Below are 12,078 nucleotides of genomic sequence, written 5' to 3' on the forward strand. Positions count from 1 at the left end.
TTAAGTACCTATTATGCATGGTCAAAGAATGAAAGGATCCCTATTCACAAGGATCTTGCATTTTAACAGGAAAACAAGAATATATTTCAGTATACAACTTAAACTCATTATGTCCAAGATAGAAGTCCTTTCCTTCTAAACCTTGCCCTCCTTTCTGCCTTCCACTGTGGAGGATCACGCCATCCTCCCAGTCCCTCAAGCTCAGGACCTAGGAGTCATTCTAGACTCTTCACTATATCTCACCCCCCCACTACTCCAATCCAAAGTGTTGCCAAGGCCTATCTATTTCATCTTTGTGACATCTCTGGAATCTCTTTCTCTCTACTGACACTGCCACCACCTTGGTACAGACCCTTATCACCTCACATCTGGATTATTTCAATAACCTACTAGTGGTTCTGCCTGGCTCAAGTCTCTCCCCATTCCAATCCATCCTCCATGCAACCACCAGTAACTTTCTTGAAGTACAGGTCTGATCATGTCACTCACCCTAATCAATAAACTTCAGTGACTCCCTAATGTTTCCAGGATTCAATACAAAATGCTGTTTGGCATTCAAAATTCTTCATAACTTAGCCCCCCCTCCTACCTTTCCAGTCTTCTTACACCTTACTTCTTAATACTTACTCCTTGATCCAGTGATTCTGGCCTCCTAGCCATTCCAGAACAAGTTCTCCATCTCTCAGCTCTGGGCATGCTCTCTGACAGTCCCTAATGCCTAGAATGCTCTCCCTTTTCCACTGTAACTACTGACCTCTCTGGCTTTCTTGTAAGTCCTAACTAAATCTCACATTCTGCAGGAAGCATTCCTCAACCCCTCTTAATTCCAGTACCTACCCTCTGTTAACTATATTTATCCTTTACATACCTTACTTTGTATATATTTTTTTGCATTTTGTCTTCTCCATTAGATTGTGAGCTCCTCAAGGGCAGGGACTATATTTTACCTATTTTTTATTCCAGTTTCTTAGCACAGTTCCTGGCACATAGTACATGCTAATAAATGTTTTTTGAATGAACATACACATACTCATACATACACACAGTAATATGTATATGTACACAATACACATGCATATTATGCATACATATGTATATGTAAGACCTATGTATATAACATATCTGATGTACACATATGTATGTGTATGTATATTTGTATGTCTAAACATAAAAAATATAAAGAAAATAAGTATATGGTTTTGGGTGCCAGATTTTTTAAAAGATATGGAGATAGAGAATGTCTGAAAGAGATTGACCAGGATAGTGAAAGCACTAGAAAATATGACATATGAGACTGATTGAGGGACCTTGAAGCCAAGAAGAGATAAAGACCTACAGAGAATGTGATAGCAGCTGCAGTCAAATATTTTGATGTGGAAGCAATAATTGACTTTTTTCTCCTTGGTCTCAAAGTAGCAAAGTGAAAAGCTACAGAGGCAGATTTTTTTTTCTTTTTGAAGAGGGGAAGGCAGGGCAGTTAGGGTTAATTGACTTGCCCAAGGTCACACAGCTAGTGAGTGTTAAGTGTCTGAGGCCAAATTTGAACTCAGGTCCTCCTGACTCCAGGGCTGGTACTCTATTCACTGTGCCACCTAGCCACCCCTAAAGAGGCAGATTTTCACTTAATGTTAGAAGCAACTTCCTAATCATTAAATCTCTCCCAAAGTGGAATGGGCCACTGTAGAATGGGATGGGTTTCCCCTTTACATTAGGTCTTCAAACTGAGGCTGGAATTCTTATTTATGCATGGATTGGCCTCAGAGGTACCTTCCAGCTCCTAGGATATGGGCCAGTTAAGGGCTATTTGTCCCATATTTAGATAACCTTGGTAAAGAGTGGGGGCAGTTAAAAGAGGAACAAATTCAGTCTTTGAATGTGGATGGCAGTAAATGGGCAGTTTGTTTATGTGAAGCATCAGGGCACTATCAGTCTTTTTCTTCTTGATAGCATTCTGTAGATAAAAGGATTTTCATGAGTCACTCTTGTCAGGGAGATTTACTGTGGATTACTCATTTGTTTTCATTTGATAGTCTGGTTGAGGGGAGCGCCCACGCCCATGACATCATAGACCCTTGAAAAGTTGAAACATTAACAGCTGCAGGAGACAATTTTCTTCTCAGAAAAACTGTTTTTTCCATTTTTCTGATACCTATATTTACCATTTTTCCATAGTCTGAAATAAACCACTTGTATAATCCCAATAACTTCCATTAGATTATAAGCTTCTTGAGGGCAAGAACTTTCTTTTTTTATTTTATTTTTAATTTATGGAATAAAACAAGCATTTCCATAACAGAATTTTTTAAAAAGATGATTGCACATGAAACTGCAAATCTATTATGTACAACTTGCTATTCCTTTTAAATGTAAAATAAAGTTATATAAATTTTTTTCTTTTTTTCTTCCCTCCCCCTCCGCCACCCTAGAAATAACACCATTAGAAACGTGTGTGTGTGTCTGTAATATTCTATAAATACTTCTACTTATTAGTTCTTTCTCTGCATGCAGATAGTCTTCCTTCATATGTTCTTTGTAGTTATTTTGAGTATTTATAATAGTAAAAATGACTTATTCACTCAAAGTTGTACTTAAAACAATATTGCTGTTACTGTACCAACATTCTCTTGGTTCTGCTCGTTTTTCTCTTCATTATTTCATGCAAGTCTTTCCATGTTTTTCTAAGATCATCAAGCTCATCATTTGTTATAGAACAATAATAGTATTCCATCACAGTCATTTTCTTTTGCCTCTTTTTGTATTCCCAGCATTATTATGATAGGGATTATGATGGGAAATGGGAGAGTATATAGTCTCAAGAATTAGAGGACTTAGGGGCGGCCAGGTGGCTCAGCGAGTAAGAGCACCAGTTCCAGTGTTGGGACGACCTGGAGATCGAATCCCGGGCTCAGACGCTCAGCACCACACCCAGAAATAACTGGCCGTGTAACCTTGAGCAAGTTACTTAACCCCAATTGCTTAAAAAAAAAAACAAAAAAAAAAAACCAAGAATTAGAGGACTTATTGGGAGGAAGGTGGTTTTACCTAGGAAGGTATTAACTGGGTTTTTGTTTTAAAATAATTGTTATTTCTATCTTTGTTTTTATATCACCTCTCTCATTGATTCCTTCTCCTCAGCCTTCTAGAAAACCATCCCTTATATCAAAGAAGGAAAAAAAAAAGGAACAAAACAAATCAGTTAAACAATTTCTGTGAAACTTACGCCCATTTTCTCCCTGGCTTTAGGGGAGAAACGACAGAGAAATCACATTGGATTTACATAGGCAGGGGAAATGTCTCCTTTCTTTCTTGCATATGAATGAATATTTTCCCATAGGGAAATACTCAGCCTTTAAACATCTAAGAAATCACCCTGTGATGGGGAAAGAATTGTTGTAAAAGAGAGGTCTGAAGCTGTGGACAAGCTTTCTGTGTTTTGCCTCTTCTTCACTCTTTATCACTGTTGCAGTTTATTTGAGCGTTTTGTAAATAGGTCTGAAGTTGCTGTTTTGCAAATACCCAGACATTAATTTCCTCATGAACTGAGTTTGAAGAGAATAGGGATGATTTATAGCCAGGAAGGCATGTTCTGAAGAGATTCTTTCAATCTCACAGGAAAAGATTCTGGTTCACTATTGATTTTTGTTCTTCTTTTTGGAATTAGTCTGTAAGAACTGGGGGATCAGTTAGATCTGAATCTTTCTTAACTTACTACTAAATTCTATATTGCCCTCTAGTGCCAGCTGTTGTAGCACTGAATTTTTTTTCAATATATTAATTTTGCATATTCCAAGAATGGCCTCACTCCAGTGTAGTGTCTTTACTAATTTTAACCAATTATGAGTGCTGTTCTGTAACAGAAGAAACATATTTTGAAAATGGGACAGATGAATATGACAGATAAAAGTAACAATGAAATGGAGAAATCAGAATGTGAGAATCTTGTTGAACTTCTTGGACAGGAGATACTCAGTCAAAGAGAGTATGAAAATGTAAAAGAACGTAGGTCCTGTCTACCTGGGGAGTCTACCCCAAGGTTAAAAAGAGATGGCAAAGGTTTTTGGCATTATAATCCCTGTTATGATGGCCTGTTTATTTTATTACTCTCTCTTGTCCTTGGGAATGGACCTGCCCCTAAAAATGGCATACAACATATATGTGATTTAAATACTATTAGCCTCGGTTACAAGGAAGCTAGCTCCATATTTGGAGAAAGAGAAGTTAGTGATCATGGTCATGACAAAGCCATTGCAGAACAGTCTTTTTAGTTTTGTCATACATAGTTGTGTTCCAAAGATAGCTGGAGGTCTTATCTGTGCTGGTGTAAGAGAAAGACTTAAAAACTCCCATCTACTCCAACACCTCTAATAGTTGTAATAGAACAGGAATTATTTGGTGGCTAAACTCTAACTCTCTGAAAGGAATGTTTTCTTGGAAAAGAAAATATGGGAAACTCTTCAGTACCATCACAGGGAATTATTTCCTTATGTGAATGGGTTTTAAATAATGTCATTATTGGGATGCATAGCCCAGATAGTTAATAAACTACATCATGCTAAGGCATAGATGTTGAATTAGTCCAGCATACATACTCCTGACCCTTGACTAGCTAGCTGTTCCTGGTGATGTAAGCAAGATCATGGCACAGATGCAAGAAATGATCTTTCTTTTGTTGGAACATTTGCTCCTTGTTTTCTCTCAATGCAATATAAATAGCAGTTCTTAGTACCCATAAAGTATTTCAGAATTGTCTTGGATTGTTGTATTCTCAGAATAGCTAAGTCATTCACAGGTGATCATTGCACAGTGTTGATGTTATCGTGTATAATATTCTCATTTTGTGTAAGTTCATGTAAGTCTTTCCAGGTTTTTCTGAAAGTGCCCTGCTCATCATTTCTTATTGCACAATAGCATTCTATCACAATATATAGAACAGCTTGTTCAGCCATTTCCCAATTGATGGGCATCCCCTCAATTTCCAATTCTTTGTCACCACTAAATGAACTGCTATAAATATTTTTGTACATACAGGTCCTTTTCCTTTTTATTTCTTATTTCTTTGGGATACAGACCTGCTAGTGGTATTGCTGGATCAAAGGGTATGCATGGTTTTATAACCCTAGTTTCAAATTGCTTTCCATAAAGGTTGGATCATTTCACAACTCCACCACTTGTGAAATAGTGTCCCAATAGTTGTGCAGTAGTGTCCCAGTTTTTTCACATCCCCTCCAACATGTCATTTTCCTTTTCTGTCATTTTAGCCAGTCTAACAGATGTGGGATGGTACCTCTGAGTTGTTTTAATTTGCCTTTCTCTAATCAGTAGTGATTTAGAGTATTTTTTCATATGACTATAGATAACTTTTGTTGCTTCATCTGAACACTATTACTATTAATATTCTTTGATCATTTATCAGTTGGGGAATAACTTGAATTATGCATTAGACTCAGTTCTCTATATATTTGAGAAATGAGGCCTATATCAGAGAAACTTGCTTGTAAACATTTTTTTAGTTATGATTACTATGTATTTCTTTCCATCCTATCTTTCTCCCCCCACTCCCATTTATCCTACTCTCCTCTTTTACCATGTTCATCCTCAAAAATGTTTCACTTCTGACTACTTCCTCCCCCAATCTACCTTCTCTTCTGTCAGTCCTGCCTACTCTTCCCTGTCCCCTCCTACTTTCCTATGGGGTAAGACAGATTTCTGTACCCAACTGAACTGTGTATGTTATTCCCTCTTTTAAGCCAGTTTCAATGAGAGTAAGGTTCAAATGCCCCTCCCCTTTCCCCTGTGTAAAAATTATTTTGTGCCTCTTTCATGTGAGATTCCTGTCTAATTATTTGTATTCCTTTTATTTTTGTAAATGATTTTGTAATTGTATTCACATAGTTTTGTTTTTAAAGTAAACTTCCAGATATTTTATACATTATGTGGCAGAGTATGGTGTGTTCAGAGAGGACGAATACCTCTGGTGTGAGGGCTTGCCGAACCCTTTTCAGGGCTGTTCATCCTAAGTGTCTACTTGTCACCTAACTCTCACTTGTAGTTCTAAGAACCTGTAGCATGTGCAGTAGCCACACCCATATAAAACAACCTCAGCAAACAGGCTAAACCAGGCTGGGGTAACTGACAGACCTGTTGGTGAGTTTGGAGGATGTCTACCCCAAGCCTGTGAAAATGGGCTTATGAGAATAATTTGTTCTAGTGGCCATGAAGGCAGCTGAAGCAGGCACTGTGGAGCACTTAGAGCTTGGTCAGACATTGAAGACTCCAAATCATCCACTGCATCCCAGATGATCACTAGTCGTCCTGACTTTTATTTCGCCACAGAACTTCTATGACTCTGGAAGAGAGAGTGAGGCTGACAACTTTGTGCAACTCTGTCTCACTTAATCCAGTTCACACACAAATAAGACATCACCTGTGATCTGATCATTGGTACTCTTCGAAAATGAAGGATGAACATAAGAAAAATCACAGTGCCCTTAGATGTTATACCAAGAAGCTGACAACTCATATACTCTTAATTTTTTATAAGTAAGGTCTCCCACATATAAAAAGGACTCTGAGATTATTCAGTTTTTTAAACTTGCTTTTCTCAGGGAAACAAATTATCTTCCTATCACCTCAATTAAATGTCTTACTTTTCTTTTTTTTTTACCCCCTCACATTTTTAAAGGTGTTTGTGCTGTTAATGGCCTGTTGTATGTAGTTGGAGGTGATGATGGTTCCTGTAACTTGGCATCAGTGGAGTATTATAACCCAACAACAGATAAATGGACAGTGGTGTCATCTTGTATGAGCACGGGGAGAAGTTATGCAGGTAATGATTGTCCACTTTTTTTCTTTTCTCCTCTAGGGTAGTAGTAGCCTTCTATTAAGTTTAATGTCAATTAAGATGATGATGATAATGATAACTACCATTTATATAGTGCTTTAAAGTTTGAAAAGCACGTTACATATGTTATCTTATTTGATCCTCCCAATAATTCCATGGTAAAGGGCCTGTTTTTGTCCCCATTTTATAGATGAGAAAACTAAGACTGAGTGAAGTTAAGTGACTTATTTGCCACTTATTTGTCACAGAGCCAGTAAGTGTATGAGGTAGGATTTAGACTCAGATCTTCCTGACTCCAAATCTGATTTTCAGTCCACAGTACCACTCAGTGGTTGAATTTAAATAGAAATGTAATGAAGCTTTCTTCAAATTACATTTCACATAATTAAAAAGTAATAATAACAACATGTGAACTTTGTGTGCAATAAATAGAGAGCTGACCTCAGAGTCAGAAAGACTTAGGATCAAGTTCCACCTTTGCCATATGCTGGTTTTATGACCTTGGAATTTTTCTAAACCAGTGAAATCACCCATCTGAACCAAAAAACAAACAAAATCTGAACATCCTATCTTCCACTATAGAAAAACTGACTATGTGCAATCAATGTAAAGTGTCTTAGCAAAACCAAAACATTTTATTAAAATTTAGCATAAAAGTCAATAAAAAGCTTTATTCTACACATAAGTTACAAGACTGAGCAGAGGGAAGCATCAGTTGGTTCACAGAGAAGTTTCTATGGGGTAAATGGACTTCTGAATATGAGCCTTTTCTCATAAGTACTTAAAGAATACAGGAAACTTATAGTCATATTTGCTTCACAACCAGTCAGCCACTGGCCTTGGGGGAAGTTTGTTTCAAAGGAAGGAAGAGAGATGTCCTAATCTTCTGGGGATCCAAGACTTTAGGTTAGCCCTGCCTAAGACTTCAGAAAATGAAGGCAAAACATAGGGTTTAGATGTGACTGATCAATTAACACTGAAACAATTCTGTCTTTTGCTGACAACTAACGTTTTAATGTTTGCAAAGTTCTTGATATTATATATATCTTGATAATATATATATATATATACATATATATATATATATATATATATATTAATAACCCCCAGGGTTGTTGTTGTTATATTCCCTTCCTTTTTTCCTTCCTTCCTCCCTTTTCCCCTCTCCCCCTCTGTCCTTTCCTTCCTTCCTCTCCTTCTTTCCTTCCTTTCCTCTCTTTCCCTCTCCCTCCTTCCCTGCTACCACAGCAGTGACATATGAATTTAGTCAACAAGATAGAGGAAAAAGTGCTAGTGAATGAGAGCAGACCTGGGTTTGTAACCCACCTCTGATCCTTAACTAGCTATGTGGCCATGGGCAAATCACTTAACCTCTCTGAGCCATAATTTTCTCATCTATAAAATGGGAAATGAGAAAAGCTCACAGGATTATATCCAGTGAAACGCATAACCAGGAAATGACAAAACCTCACAGGACTGCATCCAGTGAAACACATAACCTTTAGGACTGAATAAAAGATGAGTTTCTCTATTTCTCAAAAGAAGTTAATGTTCTTCCAAAATTATTTAAAGTAATAATTTAAAATTATTTAAAAGAATTCTTATTGGAATGAACTTTTTACATTGATGGGGTTATTAGCACATCAACACATGAATTGCCTTTGAAGAGAGAAATCTGTAATTCATTTAATTAGAGAAGCACAATCACTTAAAAATAAGAATAAATTTAATTGGTAAGTACAACCATAGGGAATGGCAATCATGTTGATTGACCTTAACTATGTCCTGTTTTGTATCCAGAACTAGAGTCCCATAGAATAATGGTCTGTGTGCCCATGATAGCTTAGTTTGCTAAGTGTATTTAAATAATTAGGATTTATCGTGGCTTAAGTTAGTTGTCCCAAAACACACCCCATATGCAGCTATATACAAGTAAAAGTCAGCCAGGGAGCATTTATTAAGTGCCTGCTGTGCCAGACACTTCCTGAGTGTTGGAGATGCAAAGGAAAGCAAAAGACAGCCCCTGCCCTGATAGTCTAATGGGGAAGACCACCGGTGTGCAAACATAAAATAACTTGGAGATTATCAACAGAGAGATGGAACTAGAATCAAGAGAGTCAGGAAAAGCTTCTTATAAAAGTTGAGATGTTAGCCAGGACATAAAGGAAACCAAGAGGCAGACTTGAGGAGGGACAGTGTTCCAAGCATGGAGCACAGCTAGAGAAAATACCCAGAGTCTGGAGATGGGGTGTCTTGTGAACAGCAGAGAAGACCAGTGTCACAGGATTGGAGAATACATGAAGAATAGTAAACCATAAGAAGACAGAATGATAGAAGAGGGACAAGTTGTAAAGGATTTTTAATGCCAAATAAGGGATCTTCTATTCTTTCCTGGAGGTGATAGGAACCACAACCTTTATTGAATAAGGGGAATGATGGTTCTCTGCTCTAGTTTTACAAGAATGAAATTGATGAATGTCTTGATTTTTTTTTTTTTTGCTTTTCTCAATGCTTTTTCTTTGATTATTTTTAAAGAAATTGGAACTGTTTGAGAATGTTGTGTTCAGTTTACTTTTCTCATTTCTTCCATTAGGTGTTACAGTTATTGATAAACCATTATGAACAGAAGAAGGATTTCTGCCACATTTATCCTCTTGAAATAGGCTTCAACAAGTATTTTTGAAGTGACTTAGGGTCTAACACTTCTCTACTCATGGCTGCATTTTGGGTCTCAGTAGAAGATATGTTCGTCTGCCATTAAAGGCATCAGACACTGAAGATTATTCTAGGTCGAAGCACCGTTGTAGGAGTTTTCTGCATTGAGCAGCAGCTGACTGAATTTTTAACAAGATGTATGGACCCCAGTATTTATTATCATAAAGTTTTCAGACAAAAATGGCTTTCCTAAGGACCAAACATAGATGACTATGGATTGTTCTGTGAAGAAGGAAAAAAGTGAGGTGCATTCTGGTCAAAGTAAATTTTGTCTTTATTGTTTCCTCCCCAGGAAATCAGGATCTCCACAGACTGTGTATCTTTGAATGGGTATAGAAGCCTACATCAGTAATACCCACTATCAGAGAGATCAAACTGTTTGCTTTTATAAAACATCTTTGATTCAATGAATATAAATAAGCTGTGTGCATATATACATATGTGTCTCGATTGCTTTCCTTTGAAAATGTTTGAAACTTGATTATACTATTTATAATTGGCCCAGGACTTTGAATTCTGCAGGATACCACATTATAAAACAGAGTTGTATTTTTTGATATTTAACAATGCCACTTCTGAGGAATGGAAATGGTGTGAAACACTTGAATAAGTGTAATGCCAAATATTTGGAAATAAATATCAGTCATGCTTATTTATGACTTATTTTGATTTAATCTTGGTTATGTTTTGGTGTAATTGGAGTTTTTTTTCTGTTTTTCAAAAAGTGACTCTATGGCATGAGCATAACCGAAGGCTTTTGATGAATATAATGAATGTATGGAATTAAACTGAATTTGCATGGTTTTACCAGTAATTTCTATGTGTGTACATTTAGCTGCTATTAACAAAGAGAGAACATTTCTCTGTGTGGCCATGTTTGTTGATCAAATTTTTTTCCTAAGAAGATTCTCAAACTCCCTTTAAAAATGACCAAAATTTGTCCTCTTGAGCTGTTACCTTTGAATAAAAGTTTGTATATTATTTGTTTCATAATGACGTTGATTTATTTTGTGAAAGCATCCCCTTTTTATTTTAATAGTTTATAAGAAAATCTCTTTAGTTTCCACATAATTTTCTGCTCTCATTTGACTTTGAATTTTGAGTTGTTGCTAAAGGAAACTTATAGGCAAGGCTACCAAGTTGGAAATTAGAAAGTCTAATTGATAGGTTTTCCCAAAAGGGAACCAGGTCACTTAAACAGAAATATATTTTTTTATCTTTACTAGTAATAATATATTACTATTATAATAATAAAGTTAATAATTTTTCCCTAATTGTGAACTGAAGAAAATTTTTAGCATTTGTTTTTACAAGATTTTGAGTTTCAAATTTTCCTCCCTCCCCTTTTTGAAAATGGTAGGCAGTTTAATATAGTTTATACATGTACTATTATGTAAAAAATATTTCCATATTGGTCACCATTATGAAAGAAGAAATAGAGAAAAACAAAAACTGCAAGAATAAGTGAAAAAAAATATGCTTCAGTCTGCATTCGGAATCCATCGGTTCTTTATCTGGATATGGATAGCAGTTTCCTTCATAAAACCCTTTGTACTTGTCTTGGATCATTGTGTTGCTGAGAAGAGCTGAGTCATTCATAGTTCATCATCACACAATGTTACTGATACTGTGTACAGTGTTTTGGGGTTCTCCTCATTTCACGTTGCATCAGTTTGTACAAGTCTTTCCAGGATAAAAAGAAACATTTCTTAAAGGTTGATAAGGGATACACTTGAGAACAGAGGGAATCAATGGGGACAAACACTTGAGCTAAGAGTCAAGGGACAATGGGAAAGGAATGTATAACTAGAAGTTTACCTTTTCCCTTCTGATCAGCAAACAGTCAGAGAGAGGATCCTTTAAGAGTGGCAAATTAAGGAAAGCCAACAAATGTGTGAACTGGGGAGGTGGGAGTGAGAAGAAAAAGAGCTAGAGTTTAAGTTATAGGGTTTGATTGATAAATAATCGGATACTATATACTATACTATACCATCCCATAAGAAATGACGAAAGGGATGATTTCAGAGAAATCTGGGGAGACTTGCATGAATCGATGCAGAATGAAATGTGGAGAACCAGGAGAACAATTTCTACAATAACAGCATATTAAATACAAACAACTTTGAAGACTTAAGGATTCTGATTAATGAAATAGCCAACCATGATTCAAGAGGAATCATGGATGATGAAGTATGCTATGCACCTACTGATAGGAGAGGTGATAGATTCAAGACAAAAGAATGAGATGTACAATTTGTTTTTCTTGGCTTCATATTGTTACAGCAACTTTTTTTCCCCAAAGGAAGGGGAATGGGAAGGAGAGAAAATAAATGTTTTTTAATTGAAAAAATAAAATAGAGGGTTGTATTATGGGACAAAAAGCAGGGAGTGGTGGTACATGCTTATAATACCTACTTGGGGAGGTTGATGCTGGTGGATTGGACATCTCGCTTCTTGAGAGATTCTAATAAATCTTTCTACCTTCACTTTGAGAGTTCTCCGAGTAGTCAATTTGGGTTAGG

The 12,078-nt window shown here is 36.5% G+C and overlaps 1 protein-coding gene across 1 annotated transcript in view; it reads left to right on the forward strand.

The window, feature by feature from the left end:
- Positions 1-10,549, forward strand: part of KLHL2 (kelch like family member 2) — a 178,529-nt gene extending 167,980 nt beyond the window's left edge. The window contains exons 14-15 of the mRNA XM_069097792.1: positions 6,683-6,826; positions 9,435-10,549. Of these exons, the coding sequence (XP_068953893.1) occupies positions 6,683-6,826; positions 9,435-9,463 (173 nt within the window). The 3' untranslated portion in view covers positions 9,464-10,549. The remainder of the gene's footprint in view (positions 1-6,682; positions 6,827-9,434) is intronic.
- Positions 10,550-12,078: the final 1,529 nt, after the last annotated feature.

The sequence above is a fragment of the Petaurus breviceps genome, unplaced genomic scaffold, assembly GCF_028583685.1.
Source record: "Petaurus breviceps papuanus isolate PSGF00001 unplaced genomic scaffold, PetGlider_PUasm1.0 126, whole genome shotgun sequence".
NCBI lineage: Eukaryota > Metazoa > Chordata > Mammalia > Diprotodontia > Petauridae > Petaurus > Petaurus breviceps.